Below are 18,526 nucleotides of genomic sequence, written 5' to 3'. Positions count from 1 at the left end.
CACATGGCCTGCCCTCCTTCCATATGAGGTCTGGCGAATTTCAGAAGGTAAGTGGGATGTGATGGGTATGTGAGGAGGAGGCCCAAATGCTGCAGGGTTCTGGCAGAGTGGGACGGGGAGAGTGGCAGGAGGGAGCTGCAGCAACCCTGTGGTGGGTCATAACAGTGAACAACTGCAAGCCTGTTGCAGCTGTCATAACTTTCAAACGTTATATGTAGCTTTTGGGAGGTCTGTCATAATTTCAAAAGTTCATTAAATGGCTTGTCATACTTTGAGGTTTACCTGTATAATGAAAGGGTTATAATTGTATGTTAGATTATAAATAAAAGGTTAAATATCTAAATTGTATATGACAACTAAGAACATTAAAATAGTGGCCTTTTATCAAGTATTTCAAAATCTACTCTTTTCTTTCCAAGTAGGTAAGTAGCTTTAATATTCCACGTAGTAATTGAGCACTTGTGCTTTTATCCTACAAAGTGATTATGTGCCACTTTGACTCCTAGCAACTACATAGATCAGCTTGAAATATACTTGAGAGAAAATTGTAGCTGTGAATTCAGAGTATGAATTTCAAACTAGGTTAGGATTTGGTATTAATGGTGTTTATGCTGTGGCTAGATGGAAATCTTTTGGATATCTAATTGCCATATAGGAAAGAAAACCAAAGTTGAAAAGATAGAATTACAGTAGGAACATGGAATGTAAGAAGTGAAACATAGTGAAAGATGAAATGAAATGGCTATAAATTTACATCTTAGGCATCAGTGAATTGAGATGGATTGGGATTGAACATATTTATTCAGAAGATCATACTGTTTATTACTCAGGAAAGAAAAAGGATGGAATGGTGTTGCTTTTACAGTTAGAAACATTATAGCAAGAATAATGCTTAGCTACAATGCAATCAATGAATGAATAATATTGGTTAGACTTCATGGACAATTATTTAATATGACAGTCATTCAAGTTTGTGCTCCAACTACTGATGCAAAAGGGACACTTAAACCCCTTTTGCATCAGTAGTTGGAGCACAAACTTGAGTTTTATCATCATTATTTATAATCAGATTTAATTAGAAATTAACAGAGACTGTAAGTATACAATACTGGTGATTGGGGACTGAAATGCCAAAGTTGGAAAATTAAAAGAAGAAAGCATAGTTGGATTGTATGGTTCAAGAAACCGAAATGAAGCAGGAGACTTGATTTAAATTTGCCACTCCAATGATTTCTTGATAGCTATCTTCAAATAAAATATTTTTATCAATGACTTGGAGTTGGGGAACATTTACCAAGTTTACAAATGATACAGAGCTCAAAAGGATAACAAATAGTTTAAAATTGAAATGGAAAATTAAAAACATCTAGACAGGCTTGAGCAATGGCCCAAAATGAATACGATGAATTTAATAGGGAAAATTTCTTATCTGAATTTGATAAGAAAAACAAAAAATAAAATGACTAACAATAGTATAAAGGCCAGATTGTGGAAGGAAATTGTTTTAATCTATTCTCTCCTGATCAAACCCCAGTTTGAATGCCTTGTTCGCTTCTGGGTCTCATATATCAATGGAAAGTGACAAACTGGAGCAATTCAAGGGAAGACTATCAAAAAGATGAGAGTTCTGGAAACTAAATCCTATCAGAAACACAAAGGAGTATGTTACGTTTGCAAAAGAGATAGCTATGGGGAATATGATAACAGTCTTCAAACTGACGTACAGGATTGTCGTAACAGGAAAGAGAATGCAGAGGGTAGAATCAAAAACATTGAGCTAAAACTATAAGGAAGTATGTTTGGGCTAAATGTCAGAACAAACTTTCTGAGAGTACAAATTGTCAGCCAGTGGATCTGGCTGTCATATATTTTTATTGTTGGAGATTTTCAAATCGAGGCTGGATATTATTAGGTGCTTTAAGAGATACTTCAGAAAGCAGAAACTGCCCCCAAATCTGTGATTCTATAAAATATAGGTGGGAGATGTTTCTATTAATGTTCCTATTTCATTAAAAAAAGAAACTCAGACAACACCACCATGTAGTAAATTGATTTTTTAAATTTCCATTTGATTATTCTGAAAGCAGAATTGTTAGATGATCAATTATCAACATAAAAACTAAAAGTCAGAGCTCTAATTAAAGATATTGCCAGAATATCATATGAACCATTTACAATTAATAAAAATAACAGAATTTGTAAATATTAAATCTTTTAATAATATATTTTAATATAATTGAATTTATTTTATTTTAGGTTGGTACAGAGGAATTTCAATAAAAAGACCTAGCATAAAGGTATGTTAAGATGCTGCTTTTAACAAAAACAGTATTGAGTTTGATGCATACTTTCAAATAAATTTACAAAGCCACTGATAAATGTTGACCTGAACTAATAAAACAGTCTTTGTATTGTCGATAAGTCCAACAGAATATTTAGTGTTCTGGTAAGCTCTCTGTAGAGTTATAATAATAATCTCTTATAAAAGGGCAGTCAATCATGAAAATTGAAACAGTCAATAGAGTCGACCACGAGCTTTAGTCGTAATATGTGGCACATTCAACATTCGTTGCTAATGGTAAATATATTAGCTGTCAGTTTTGGTTATGTTTTTACTAGCATGACAAAGGACAACCAGATGCTGGTTTTACCCAATGCTCTTTACTTTAGTAACTATTTTGCAAGCCAAAATATGAAAAATATGTATACCATATAAGTAATCCTTGACTTATGACTGTTTAACAACAATTCAAAAATTACAATGGCCTTAGAAAAATTGACTTAAAACCCAGCCTAGAAGTTATGACTATTGCACTACCTCACATGATCACAATTTGGGTGCTTGGCAATTGTTTTGCATTTACAATGGTTGCAGTGTCTTTGGTCGCAATTTGCAACTTTCTGAGGTCCCAGCTTCTGACAAGCTAGATTCATTTAACAGCCACTTCATTCACCTAATGATCAGGGTAAAAATGGTTGTAAAATTAGGTCTTGTCACATGATTTATTTACAACTGTATCGCTTAATGGCTGAAATTCTGGTTCCAATTGTGGTTGTAAGTCAAGGATTACCTGCAATGATGCACGTTCAGGTTTCAGAAAACTGATAAGACTTGTATGTAATTGAGAATAAATCAATTTCAATCAATCAGATTTTCTAATCTATCAGCACTTACCAAACTCTATACTTAAGTAGGGTTGTTAAACTGCATTTATAAAAACCTTACAAATGTATCACATTTCATTTGGGGGTAATGCAAAGTATAGGAAAACAGAAAGAAGTAATGAGACCCCAAAACATAGATACCGTAGATTAACAAAAAAGAAGAAAAGGGATTCTAAAACTAGTTTCACCAAATGGGCTGATAAATACTAAATTCTGCTGCCCATCAATTGAAGCTTTCATTTAATTCTTCTTGTTAAAATAAATATAATCCATTTTTTTTTGCAGGGAATCTTTCCTGCAAATTACATTCATTTGAAAAAGGCACTTGTCAGTAACAGAGGGTAAGTATGGACTTCCATTATCAAGAAATTAATATATCTGAAAAATAGATAGGAATCCATTAACTTTATTTAATATAATCTTAATTTAAACTACTTTTGCATGTAATATTTAATTCAGTTGTTTAAAGCTGAAATGCTGATATTCTACAAAATTATGTGTTCTAGCAAATAATTCCAAGAAAAAATTACATCCAATTTCTTCTCTATTTTTTTTTTTTTTTTTTGCTAAACATAAGGAGCATAGTTAAAAAAATGTTTTCTTAAGGATCACTGATTAGTCCTTTGTCATAAGAATGATACCTTGTCAGGAAATTTGACAGGCATTTTTCTTTGCAGCTATGTGATATACCTATGAGACTAAAATAGATAACCCATGTTTTAGAGATATTTCCTTATTTGATTCCTCAGTGACAGTGCTTCTAATGTATTGCGTTCGCTGTAAAAGTTAGAAATACATTCGGATATTATCTGCCTTGAAAATAGCCCATGCCAGTCCAGTCAAATATCAGCACAGGATGTGTTTTATGACATTTTATATGGCATCATAAATTGCTTTATGATAATTTTAATGTCATTAGACGTTTTATAAAATTTATCAAATTTCAGTTCTGTGAGAGTCATGGCTCCTGGATTTTGGATTCATTGTATAAATTAGCCCATTTGAGATATTTTGGTTCAAAAGGTTTTGCCATAGTTTGCACTGTTTCACCCATTTAAAGGCTATAGGAGTAAGAGTTTTAATAATATATATATAGATTAACCAGAATATCAATTACTGTTTGTCAGCCCCACTGGGCAGAGCAGACCAGAAAATCAACTTCAAAAGAGTACTGAAATTACTTCTATTGAGATTTATTGAGATTTACAGTCCTGTAAATCTGATATTTGGACTGTTGCGAGACACTCTACATAGGGCTACCCTTGAAAAATATTTGGAAGCTACAATTAGCCAGAACACAGCCGCACAGATAGGTCTTGGGGCCCAGGATGGTCCATGCCACACTGCTGTTTGGAAAGCTGCACTGGTTGCCACTTTGCTTCCGGATCCAATTCAAGATGTTAGTTATCATCTTTAAAGTCCTTCATGGCATGGATCCAGCTTATGTGAAAAACCACCTCCTCCCATAGGATTGGCAGACTTCTGCAAGTCTGAAAATGTCTCCCCCTCCCCCTTTATCTGCAAGATAACTAGAAAGAGTCAGGTCTGAAACATTTGCTCAAGTTACATTTCTGTTTTGGACTCAGATTTCATTTAGCTCATTGTTTCCTTGGTTGTTGCTCTCCTTCTTTTTCTCAAGGTTATTCTTGCATCCCATTACACAATTCCAGTAAAAAGATAGAATTAAAATTGTCATAAAATAAAATTTTGTACAATGAAACGATACATATAAGGCAGAAGATTATTTGAGATTGAACATTCCACTATATGAAGTAAGTGTTGTGTATTGCGGGATGTTTATTATATATAAATGAATACATAGTTTCAAGGGAAGATGGAAATAAATGATTCCGCAGTCCTTCTTTTTATGACATTTTCACTGGTGTTTATACATTTTACAGGCAATATGAAACAGTTGTTCCACTTGAAGATTGTGTTATTACTGAAGTTACAGCAACTCTCCAGGAATGGGCTATGCTCTGGAAGCAGTTATATGTGGTATGTAAGCAAAAGCATGTAGCTCACAGGGGTATAATAGTTATATAGTGTGATCGAAGATGATGATAATAAGTATGGAACTTAGAGACCATCTGACACTTTCAAAGTCTAGTTCCTGAGAATCCAGAAATGGTCCAACCTGAATAGATCCAGGAGTAGCCCATTATGCTTGATTCCCTGAATGGTTTAAGAAAACAAAACAGGATTTTTCCATAAATTCATGACCCTATGGTGATTTTTTTATACTGAAAAGGTAACTATTATTTAAATGATTAGTAATACAGTAAAGTATTAAAAATAAATAGTCCATTGTAACTTTTCATTGTGCCTTATTTTATAATTATAGCTAAGATAGGTCAATGAGTCTCACCTTTTTACTTAAGGGTGAACATTGTATAGCACACTGTTATTAGAGTAGATTATTTCTAGATTACAGGTAATCCTCGATTTATGACCACGTTGAGCCCAAAAGTGAGACATTTGTTAAGTGTCCCATTTTGTGATGCTTCATGCCACAATAGTTAAATGAATCACTATAGTTGTTAAGTTAATAACATACTGTTAAGTGAATCTGGCTTCCTTGTTGACTTTGCTTGTCAGAGGTCACAAAAGGTAATCAAATGACCTCAGGACACTGCAACCATCATAAATATGAATCAGCTGCCAAGCATCTGAATTTTGATCACATGTTAATGGAGATGCTGCAACAGTCGTAAATGTGAAAAATGGTCATAAATCACTTTTTTCAGTGCTATTGTAACTTTGAATGGTCACTAAATGAACTGTTTTAAGTCATGGACTACCTGTATAATGTTGTAAACAAAACGTAGGAGCAGATAAAAGATGTGCTGAACTTATATTTTCTCAAGCTATGGAAGGCAAAAATGTCTTATACCAGCCAAGCTGGGGTACAGAAAAATATCTTTCCAAATCAATGTACAGTATATGATATATTAATAAGTACTTGTTTATGAACACAAATGAAAAAGAGACCAAACCAAAAGTAAATAATTAATATAGATAGTCCTTGTTTAGCAACTACAATTGAGACCAGCAATTCATTCGCTTAATGATACGATCACTAGTTGGAAAATCATGTTACCACAACTTGCTTATGATTTTACTTCAGCTTCCCTTTCACCACTTCTCTGGAATGCTCACCCCTAGTACAGGGATAATTAGCAAGAAGGGAATTAATATTTGTATTTACTGTCAGAGTATGCACAGCCTTATTGCTCAAGATAACCCAGGAGTAAACACAGTAAACAGTGATCTATAATAAATGGTGGTTTATCTTACACTATCTACAATATCCTACACCAGGAACAATATACATACACGAACTAATATAGCAAAATCCAACAAACCACAGTTACAGCAGGAAACGGAAGAAGAAAGAAGACATCATCAGAGCCTTTCCTTTATACAAAGATTCTTAAAGAGACACAGACCTTGCTGAGTCATTCCCATTATTACATCTTACATCTTACATTACATAAGCTGGTTAGCTGTTAAATCAATACCTTGATGTTTACATTCTTCCTAGAGGAAGTGATTACAAGAATGTAAACAGGCACACAATGGAGAATATACATTGAAAGGAGTGTGTGAGCAGCTGCTGTTTCCCTAGCCCAGTTTCCCCATCACTCCAACCCTCCAGCTGCTTGGAGGAAAACAAAAGCTGAAGGTGTGAAAGTGATTAAAGTCTTGTCAGTTACAGCAGCAGCTGCAAGCTGACTAATGACAATCACAGAGCTGCACTTATTAACTTGCAGTTGGGATCTTTTGTAAAAGCACTGTGCTGTGGAGAAAAGCAGCACAGGAAGAAAATGCTTGTTTAAATGATCTCTCCACTCTACGAGTTGGAAAATTGGTCAAGCACAACACACTTATTAATTTCTGTTTTTGGTGGTTTGATATACATCATTTTCAATCAATCAATCAGAATAGAGCTGAAAGGGAGACTCTGTACCATTTCAGATAGGTGGTTGTCCAGTCTCTTCTTAAAAATCTCCAGTGAGGAAGCACCCACAACTTCTGAAGGCAAGCTGCTCCAATGGTTAATTATCCTCACTGTTAGGAAGTTTCTCCTTAATTCACTGAGTTATTTTTGATTTTTATCTTATATTAGTAAAGAAGAAAAAACATAATGAATAGTGATAATACAGTGAAAAAAGTTGAATATATAACAATCAAATAAATACTATAACAATAATGAACAAAAAGAAAAGTTATAAATATCTATAAGTAATTAATTTAAACTTATAGCAACACAATGCTTTATATTCTTATAATGCATAGAATTTTTAAAGAATAGTTATCAAATATATGTCCTAGATCCATTCCTTAAAATCAGGAGAGCAATTTTCTTTCCAATCTTATAAAATTATTCTATTTCTAGCCCAAGCTGGATCAAGCCAGAGTTCTTCATAAGATACCAAATTTTAGGAATATAATTCAACATCATGTTGAGATCCTTAACAATACTTCCCAAAATCACATTATCATAGGTATTGACCTGAAAGCAAAAGAAAGCATAACGGAACAAGATCAAATCATGTGAGTTAAAGAATCTTTAAATCATTATTAAGGGCACCAAAATCAGAGAAGATGGAGTAATAGATGGACTATATGTAGATCTAACAAAACTAGATCCTTATTTAGTGATTACCTTAGTTATTACCTTATAAATAAAATGACAATAAATGGTAATAAATAAGAAACACGTCAGTTTAATGTGAAACTTGTGAAAAAGACAGTTGAAGAAAACAAAGGGATTACTAGAGCAAAATGCAAGCTTATAAATACAAGAAGGTTTTGGCACTAAAACATGAAGATGGCTCTGTATGTAGAACAAGACAGGAAATGTTAGAAATAATTGGAAAATTCTATTCAGAGCTATACAGAGATCAAGATCACTCAAAAGTAACAACACCCGCAAAAGAGGAAATATCAGATATCCTAGTGGAGGAAGTATCAAGTGCCATAAAATCAATGAAAAATGGCAAAGCTTCAGGAAGTGACTGTATTACAGTTGAAATGCTGAAAGCTGGTGGTCACAGTTTACCCCAGATAACTAGCAAAACTTTACTTGAGATGTCTCAGAGAAGAAAAAATACCTGATGCACGGAAAAATGCTGAAGTGATTCTTATGCACAGGAAAGGGGCCCAAGGTGATTTAAAGAACTATTGCCTAATTACAAGATTTTTCACCAAGATAATAGCAAAAAGAATATTGAGAACATTAAATGATGCACAGCCAAAGGAGCAGGCAGAGTTCAGAAGTGGTTACAGCATAATGGATCACATCAGGGTTGTTCATTGAAAGGCACAACAGTACACCATGCCTCAGTTTATGGCTTTTATTGACTACAAAAAGGTGTTTGATTCAGTATTCCAGGAAGCAATAATTAAGGTATTGCTCAACCAAGTCATAGACACTGCTTACATAAACTTACTACAATCAATATATGAAAAAAAAACCAATGGCAACAATTTGCCTTAATGATCTTAAAGTGGAAATCAACATAGAAGAAGGTGTACAACAGGGCCGATACAATATCACCTATCCTTTTCTCAGCCTGCCTTGAAGAAGTATTTCGCAAACTAGACTGGGCAAAAGATGGAATAAAAATCAATGGTGCCTATTTAAATCACTTAAGATTTGCAGATGATGATGTTCTCTTCTCACAAGACTCAGAAGAACCACAAAGATACGTGCAAGAGCTACACAAAGCAGGCGAACCATTCGGCTTAAAAATAAACCTGTCAAAGAGTCAGGTTATGTTTCATAAATTCACCAAAGAAAGAAAATTATATCTGGAGAAGAACTAGATGTAGTAGACCACTAAATATACTTTGGCCAACAAATCTCAGTGGAGATTTGTAAAGGAAATTGAACGGCGTGTTAAATGTCGTTGGCAGGCATTCGGCAAGTTAAGCATAATTTTCAAGAACAACCTCCCCTATGCCAGAAGAGAAAGGTTTTCCATCAGTGGGTGCTACCTGCTCTAACATATGCTGGTGAAACATAGACCATAACCTCGCAATCGGTATAAAAGCTGCAAGTGACGCAAAGATCCATGGAAAGATACATGCTCGGCATTACAAGACAAGATAGAAGGACCTGCACATGGATTAGAGAACAAACAAATGTGTACAATATCATCAAGACAGTGAAGGAATTGAAATGAAAATGGGCTGGTCACATAGCAAGAAGAACCAATAGCAGGTGGACCAAGGCAGTCATTGAATGGGTCCCACTTGATAAAAAGTATCCATGAAAGAAACCTAAAAACAAGATGGATTGACAACATCAGCAAGTATTGCAGGCCCAATTGGCAAAAGAAAGCTCAGGACCGTATTGGTTGGAAACAGGTGGAAGAGGTTTTCATCCTGCAGTGGATAGACAATGGCTAGAATGATGATGATGATAAAACAGTAATATAATCATTTTCTGACCAATGCATGCACTTATGGCCAAATTTCTACAACTAACAAATATCCATGCCGGAATGAGAGTAATGCTTTATCTAAATGAGATGGCAGCAACCAGTGGTCTTTGCAGCAATTTTGTTAGAGAATTTTAATTTCTCTGTTGGTAAAAATAAATCAGAAGCTTTCACAGTTGACTGCACTTAACTGATTCATATAACCTCTTTATATTCATATCAAAATATTTACAATACCATATATTCTTCTTTACAGCAACATAGCACAATAAAGACTTCTTACAGAGAGATACAGAGACAGACCTGAGACTGAATAAAAAAAAATCTAGCTCCTAACTCAATACCTTTTTTGCACAGACTCAGTAGCAATTTTCTCACATTGGCTGACTGAGTTATCACATGACTCTTCCTGCTCATGAATATTCCAACACTCCTCCCTTCATGACAGGAAGAGACATCAGACCTATTGACTTAATACATTCTCCATAGTGAACACCACCCAATGGTTTAGTCATCATGTCTGCCAAATTATCCTCAGAAGAACAATGATGTAAACTAATCAATTTTTCTTTTACAGCTTCCCTGACATTACAATACTTAATGTCTACATGTTTACTTCTGTTCTTCACCCTGTCACCAGTTGCCATTTTTATACAGGCAGCATTGTCTTCAAATACCTTTACAGATTCTTTTACATTAATATTTAAATCTTGCAACAACTGTACATAACCATGTTACTTCAGAACAGAATTCAGATAAAACAATAAACTCTGCTTCCGCTGTTGAAATAGCAACAGTTGTTTGTTTTCTGGACTTCCATCCAATCAGAGTCCCTTCAAACAATATTATAATCCCAGAATTTGATTTCCTTGTGTTTATGTCATTTGCATAGTCACTATCGACATAACACTTTAATTTCAATTCCTCAGTAATCTGTATTTGAAGACCCAAATTTATGGTTCCCTTTAAATATCTAAGAACCCTTTTTACACCCATCCAATGTAACTTTGTAGGTGCAGCAGTAAAACGACTAAAATGCTTACTGCGCAAGCTATGTCTGGTCTGGACCACTGTGACAGATTAACAAACTCCCTATTGCTGAGTGATATATCTCTTGATCACAGGTTTTACCTTTGTCCGCACTTAAACTATTATAAAAATCCGTACTCATGGGTGTGGGAGCAGTATTGCTATCTTTCATATTATATTTTTTCAATAACTGCTCAATTTTTCTCCTTTGACTGAAAATATAACCATCTTTTTCATTTTTCTGTATCTCTACACCAAGATATTTTTTTTATTTCTCCCAAATTCTTTAATTCAAATTTCTTTCCTAATTTATCAGCAAATTCCTTGACTTGTGGTGCATCCTTTGCGATGAAGCAAAGATCATCCACAAATGATAACAGTAGACAATTCCCTCCTTGTAACTGTCCAGTATATATACAATTATCAGCTTTGCAACTCTTAAATCCAAGACCCTTTAAAGCAATATCTAAACAGGTATTCCAGTTACTGGCTGACTGCTTCAGCCCATAAATAGCCTTGTTTAATTTATACACCATGTTAGGCTTTGCAATTTCATCCCCTGGTGCTTGAATCATATAAATTTCTTCCTCTAACTCAGCATTGAAGAATGCAGTTGTGATATCAAAGTGCCAGATTTTATGCTTATATGCCGCTGCCAATGCCAGTGCTAATCTTACACTCTCACTTTTCACAGTTGGCGCAAATACTTCATCGTAGTGCACATTCTTTAATTATGAAAAACCTTGTGCCACTAACCTGGCCTTATACTGTATATCATATCTTTCTTCTTATATACCCACTTACAACCCACAGCTTTGGTTCCCTGTGGCTGATTTAAAGTCACTGATTTAAATACTTCATGGTCTCCTATGGATTTCATCTCTTTATCCATGGCCTCCTTCCATCTTTCTTGTTCAGCTTTTGGTAATGCCAACACCTCTTTATAACTTCTTGGCTCATACCATACATTGCAAACCTTTACCTTACTGGCAGAATATCTGTCAGGTGGAATTCCTTTGTTACATTGCTCTGACCTACGTGGTATGACCTACAGAAGCAGTATTAACTGCTCCTGTGTCTCAAGTCTTTCTGGCTTCATGTCTTGTTCAGTCTCTCCTCCCTGAACATTGACATCTTCAATAATCATTTTTCCATCATTAGATGAGTTATTGTCATTAAATAGATCACAGTCATTAAGTGAGACATACCCAGAATTTGCATTAATTCTGTCCCAATTTTGTTCTGCAAAATGAGCAGACCTTGAAATTACAATTCTTTTACTTCCATCGCTAAAGCGATATCCTTTTGACCCTGGCTCATAGCCCACAAACCTGAGCTTTCTTGCCTTTTGCTGTCCCATTCTTCTGATTGCTTTTGGAATATGTACCCATGCAGTACTTCCAAAAATTCTCGAATGTGCCAGTGATGGCTTTCTCCCATATAGAATGGCATATGGAGTATTATTAATGAAGGAACTCCACAGCCTGTTAACTATATAATTGGAGTCAATATGGCTTCTCCCCAATATGACCTGCTCATACCAGAATCCTCTAATAATGAATCTTTCATTGTTTGCAAAACACCATTCCTTCTTCCAGCTATACCATTCTCTGCTGCTGTGTAAGGATTTGTACGTCTGTGTCTTATCCCCAACTGCCCCAACCGTTGTTGGAATTTTGTTGACATAAATTCAGTACCTCTGTCAGTTTGCAACTGACACACTTGTTGTCTGTACCTTCTCTCTACAAAACGTATCCACTGTTTGAATTGTTGTAGCACCTCTGTCTTACCTTTAAGCAACTAACAAAACCCATACCTGCTGTAATCATAAACAATTACCAGTGCATACTTTGCTCCTCCCAAACTGGCTTGCATAGGTCCCATCAGATCTGCATGGACCAGCTCTAGAGCTCTTTTTGTTTGTCTTGTGCTATATTTACTAACTGGGAATGCCTTTGACTTCGATGCTTTGCATACTGCACAGTCCAAATATGTTTTGCATCCCTTCAAATTTAGCCCTTCTGCAAACTCTTGCATTTGCTGCAAAACTTTAAAGCTTGCATGGCCAAGTCTTCTATGTAGAAGATGAATGCACAAATCGTGCTCTGCAACATTCTTAAATATATGGGAACATTGAACCTTTTGTCCCTGCAATACATATAGATTATCTTCCTTTACGCCTTCTGCACAAATATTCCCATTCCTTTTGATGAGACACTTCCCATTTACAAAAATGGTCTCAAAACCTTGTTCGTCTAAATTAGACACACTTAACAAATTATGTTCCATCTCAGGTACACAAAGCACATTGGTAAACTTTGATTCCAAATATGGAATTTTTACATCACCTCTTCCGATGACTTTTGCTTTCTGGCCATTTGCCAAAGCCACAGCTTCTTGTGCTATTGGAACAAACCTGCAAAATAATTCAGAGTCATTAACAATTGTTTGACTTGCCCCATTATCTATTAACCACTTGTCTTTATTGTTGCTATAGCAAACTGTTGCAACACCAAAATGTTCCTTTTGCAAATCAGTCTTCTTTGCTTGCTCAAATGTCCTTCACTGCAAATTGTTCCCCTGCAAACAGTTCCTTTTCATATGTGTGTTTGCACTGCAAACGTAGCAATTTTTCTCTTGCTGAGCTTTCTGCTTGCACAATCTTTCCTTTGTTGCAACTTGGTCCCATCTGCTGCTTGTTCCTTCTCTGGAGACTTGCAGTCTGGACCCCCTCCTCAGGAATTTCATCTCCTCATGGCTGCTCCTAAAATGGCACTTTTCTTCTTCATTAAGCAAACATGCCTTTAAAGCCTCAAAATTTAAGTCTTGCTCTTCTTTACACTCAAATATTGCAGAAACTGTGTCCCAGGTTTTATCTAAACTGTTCAACACCAATAAAACCTTCTGGGACTCAGGGAATTTAATCCCACGTTGTTCTAAGTCCAAAAATAAACTTTGCATTTTATTTAAATGCTGTTCCACAGATTCGCCTGGTTGCAAACAGGCCCTGTAAAGTTTTTTTGACAATTGCACTATATTGTATGCAGAAACATTCACATGCACAGCTCTCAACTTCAACCAAATCTCCTTTGCAGTCTTTCAATTTGCAACATTTAGAAATTGTTCATCATCTAAATTCAAGATGAGATAAGCCATTGCTTGATCATGACTTTTCTGATCAGCAGCTGCAAACACTTGTGGTGGATTTTCTACGATATACCACAGCTCTTTAGTTTTCAGCAAACATTCCATTTTTGCAGCCCACACAATGTAATTTTTCTGAGGAGGCACAGAGTTTTCCTCAATTCCATTGCAGCCATTCTGCTAATTCTGCCTTGTTCTTACACTTTCTAAACACAGGCAATTTCTTCCAGCTTTAAATTACAATACATCCTTAGTGAGCTCTGGGCCCATATCCTGTTAGACAATTTTAATTTCTCTGTTGGTAAAAATAAATCAGAAGCTCTCATAGTTGACTGCATTTAGCTGATTCATATAACCTCTTTATATTCATATCAAAATATTTACAATACCATATATTCTTCTTTACAGCAACATAGCACAATGAAGACGTCTTAGAGAGAGATACAGAAACAGACCTGAGACTGAATTAAAAAAATCCAGCTCCTAACTCAATACCTTTTTTGCACAGACTCAGTAGCACTTTTCTCACATTGGCTGACTGAGTTACCACATGACTCTTCCTGCTCATGAATATGCCAACAAATTTGCTATGTAACCATTTTGTATCATCTCACCAACCATATTGCTGGAACAGATTGTGATCACTAAATGAAGGCAGACTGTTTGTTAAAGTATTGAACTAGTTCTATATTAAGACCTTACAGATACATATTTTAGTTTCTACAAATGGCATTCATGTATATTGTTTTTTTTTATTTATTAGCACTGTTATATTTTTGGTTGTACTTTTCAAAAAAAGATGTTAGCAATCTGATTGTGGTGGAATGTAGTCCCCTTCTCCAAGATAAAATTAGTGATGTATACCCTTCCTAATCAATGACACTTATTCTTCATAGTCCATTGTGATAAATCTTACTTATAGATAGTCCTATGCAGATAGTCCTCGACTTATGACTATAATTGGGAATGGAATCTTGGTCTTTGAGTGAAATAGTTGTTAAGAGAGAAGGCCACTTGACTGCTTCACTCAATGACTGCAATCCCGGCACTTCTCATGTCACAGTCATATGAGGTCCTCATTTATCAACCTGCATGGTCCCGTGGGTTATGAAGGCAACCGGCACTGCTGGGATTGCTATTGCTAAATGACACTTTGCAACTGCAGTTCTTTTTGGGGAGTAGAATGTAATGCAAAAAGCTCTGCTCAGTAAATAAAGTTATATTCATCTGCCTCTGCAGTCAGTGAAATTGGGTTTGAAGTGCTGCCATACTTCTGAAAATAATTATTTCACAATACATATGTATTCTACAAGCGTTCCTTGTGGAGCAACAGTGTCTGTAGTTACAATGGTGATAGAAAGATAACAGTAACCAATCATTGCCTTAATGACCTTCACAGAGCTGTAAAGCAAAGGAAAGCTAAAGTAATATCATAAGCACAGTTGTAGTTTTATTTAGCAACTGCTGTGCTTAATGACTGAGTTGCAAGTCTCAGTTGTGGTTGATGAATGAGGATTACCTATGTTTTCAAATATGCATTCTGAAGTTTAAAATGTAAACTATGCCATTCTTGGTTTTATCAAGAAATTTTCAGGGTTCTCAATCTTTTTTTCTCCCTTTCTGCTTTTGAAAAAATAAAATGTTCACAGAAACATAAGATAGATCTGTTCTACAAGCTACGCCATGTGATGAATGAAGTGATTGATCTTCGCAGACAATTACTGTCTGGTCATTTGACCCAGGATCAAGTTCGAGAAGTCAAGAGACATCTTACTGTACGATTGGACTGGGGCAATGAGTAAGTACGGTTCTAGTTTTATTTAAATAAATGTAATGGTGAAATAACAGAATTTGAAAATAGAAGCTTAATACATAGCCCACATATTGTCATATTACGCTCTTTTGGGGTAAACAGTATTATTCAAAGCACAGAAAAATAATGAGAAGACGTGAACAAAAGAAAAGACAGAGTTAAGAGAATAGAAAAAAATTCTTAGTAAATCACGTTTACCCTGAAATCATTCAAAATATATCTCCATGCTTTCTTTTCTCATTCTTAGCTCCTCCATCTCTATACATCATACGTTTTGCTCTTTAAACTTCTCACTTTTTCAGGATCCAACTCATTCATCTGTTAATTTTTCAGACTTCCCCTTTCTCTCAGTATCTGTATTATCTCTCAGTATATTAGTTTGGTGATTCAGGCCTCATTCATATTCTTTATATGACCAAACTATATGCAGATAGTCTTTGATTTATGACCATTTGTTTAACAACTGTTCAAAGTTACGCTGACACTGAAAAAAATGACTTATGACTAGTCCTCATATTTATGACCATCATAGTTGTAATGGATTTTGTGGGGAAAGATGCTGCCTAGAAAACAGTCAGATAAGAGAGGCAGAAGCTCTCTTAAAACTAGTAGACTTGGGAAGGACTCACCCTAATTGTTTAAGGAGTTAAACATAGCAGCAGGAAGATTGCACCTTCAGACTTGAAAGATTCTATTAATGTAGTTTTATAATAAAGCACAATTAGCTCATCTAGTTGTGTCTCCCATTTGGCTTAGCTGTAATGTTTCATATCCTCACTTTTTTTAGCACTTCTTTGGAAGCCAGACATAGATCCAAGACTTCCAGAATATTAAAGGGAAAATTTGCTTCTTCAAATCTCAACAACAGAACAGCAGGAAACAACAGTTAACTACAGATAAGGTCTAGCTGAGCAAGGTGAATTTCCAAGTATAGGAGTCCAAAGATTTAGCACACCAAATCAAGGGAGAGAGGAGGTCATAGTTAATCAACAAGCCAGGATTGTAAATAACTAGATTCCAAGTGTCAAGATAGGCAAGCCAGATGCTGTAGTTGCTTCTAGCAAGAGACCATTGTTCCTATGGGAATGTAAATACTCTGCAGAATATGCACAGCTGTGGTCAAACAGTGGCAGTGAGCTCAGCTTCTTGTTGCTTGCTCGTGAGTTGTACACTTCAGCAAGATGTAGAGATCCCAGAAGGAATTGCTGGGGGCACCAGTAAGTGCTAGAGCAGCCTGCATAGCAACTGAGTCAGACTCTGAAAGCGCGATATCATTGGAGTCATATGATCAAAATTTGGTATTTACCATCCTGGGTCACAGGATCACAATTTGAGGTCTTTTCAGGGGGCTTCTGACAAACAAAATGGGGGAACCTGGATTCACTTAATATACAGTAACTACATAATTTGCTTAACAACCATGGCAAAAAAGTTGTAAAATTGGACATGGCTCACTTAATGACCTCATCACTTAGCAATGGACGTGCCAGTCCAAGTTGTGGGTGTAAGTCAAGGACTACCTGCACTTCTTTCATATTTATCACTCAGTTATGGTCATTCAGCAGCCACTCGTTCTTGCCCATCTCTTGTTTTACTATACATACTTTTTAAATAATCAATTTTCCAGAATAGTTTTGAATGACCACCATTGAGCTATAGATATTCTGATATTGTTGCTTCAGCTCAACTTCCGAGTACCGTACTTCTGCATTGCATTTATTTGTTTGTTTGATTGATTAGATTTTAATCCTTCTCCTCCCAAAATGACTCTGGTCAGTCCAAAATCTGTGTAGTGTCGCATATTGTAGTGTTGATAAAGTCTTCAGCATTCATTAGATAGTTATGTTTTGGACTTTCAAGCTTGTGCAGTGCCATGTTTGAAGTATTCTGTCTCTTTATTATCAGTGCTATATGTGTACAAAGGTGCAGTGCAAATCAAAATAGTTAATGGACTTGCTAGTACTTCATACATGTGCCTGCATAGAGACTTATAAAAAAATCAAACTTTTTTTCTGTAACACCTTATAGTAAAGATTGAACTATTATACTTGCTGTGATGTTTTTGATAAAAGTTATCATTGGGTAGTGATAACAGCCAACTACTAAATAATCCTAACCTTAACAATATGATGTTAAGTACAGATTCTCTTATGTATAGTAGGATAAATAAACATTACAAGCATAATAATTGATAGGACATAGCATAATTATACTATGAAGGGTGCATTGCTATATGTACTTTTAATAAAGTAAATAGAAAGCCAGATTGATGTAGAGGATAAAGTGCTGCAAGCCAAGAGACTGGGTTTTAATTTCTAATTTTGTCTTAGGCCCAAGAAGTCAGACAAGCAACAACAACAATAATAATGATAATAAAGTTGAAAGGGACCTTGGAGGTCATCTAGTCCAACCCCCTGCTCAGGCAGGAAACCCTATAGCATTTCAGACAAATGGCTGTCCAGTCTCTTCTTAAAAACTTCCAGTGTTGGAGCATTCACCACTTCCGGAGGCAGGTTGTTCCATTGGTTAATTGTTCTAACTGTTAGGAAGTTTCTCCTTAGTTCTAGGTTGCTTCTCTCCTTGATTAGTTTCCATCCATTGCTTCTTGTCCTTGGGCCAGTGATTCTCTCTAAGCCATAGTCAAAGGCGATGGCAAACCAATTTAGAAAATACTGCCATATAGAAAACTTGTCCATGTAATTGTCAGGAATCAAGACTGACTTGAAGACATAAAAAATAAATCAACAACTAGTTACAGCGGGAGAGTTTAATAGAAATTTAAGCTCAGGGTTCTCTAGTCCAAGTTTAAGTGACATTTCCTCATTATTGTGTTAATTATGAAATAGAGCAATTGATCTCTTTTATTAGAATGTATAGTATTTTAAACAAAGAATAGGAAAATGGGAAGCATCTTTGCTATGCTTTA

General features: G+C 35.5%; 1 protein-coding gene and 1 non-coding gene across 12 annotated transcripts in view; one reads left to right on the top strand and one right to left on the bottom strand.

The window, feature by feature from the left end:
- Nucleotides 1-18,526, top strand: part of DOCK3 (dedicator of cytokinesis 3) — a 182,786-nt gene that overhangs the window by 16,309 nt on the left and 147,951 nt on the right. For all 11 annotated transcript variants that reach the window (XM_039319577.1, XM_039319619.1, XM_039319561.1 and 8 more), the window contains exons 3-6: nucleotides 2,257-2,297; nucleotides 3,451-3,506; nucleotides 5,067-5,163; nucleotides 15,437-15,585. In XM_039319577.1, coding sequence (XP_039175511.1) covers nucleotides 2,257-2,297; nucleotides 3,451-3,506; nucleotides 5,067-5,163; nucleotides 15,437-15,585 — 343 coding nt within the window. The remainder of the gene's footprint in view (nucleotides 1-2,256; nucleotides 2,298-3,450; nucleotides 3,507-5,066; nucleotides 5,164-15,436; nucleotides 15,586-18,526) is intronic.
- On the bottom strand, nucleotides 910-1,036 carry LOC120297254. The gene has a single exon (XR_005553748.1). It is a non-coding gene; the product is annotated as a small nucleolar RNA SNORA17 (small nucleolar RNA).

This window comes from Crotalus tigris, unplaced genomic scaffold, assembly GCF_016545835.1.
Source record: "Crotalus tigris isolate CLP2741 ecotype Arizona unplaced genomic scaffold, ASM1654583v1 scf7180000017601.7605149639:7615979, whole genome shotgun sequence".
NCBI lineage: Eukaryota > Metazoa > Chordata > Lepidosauria > Squamata > Viperidae > Crotalus > Crotalus tigris.
The sequence above is the reverse complement of the archived record's forward strand: the minus strand, read 5'-3'. Positions and strand labels throughout refer to the sequence as shown.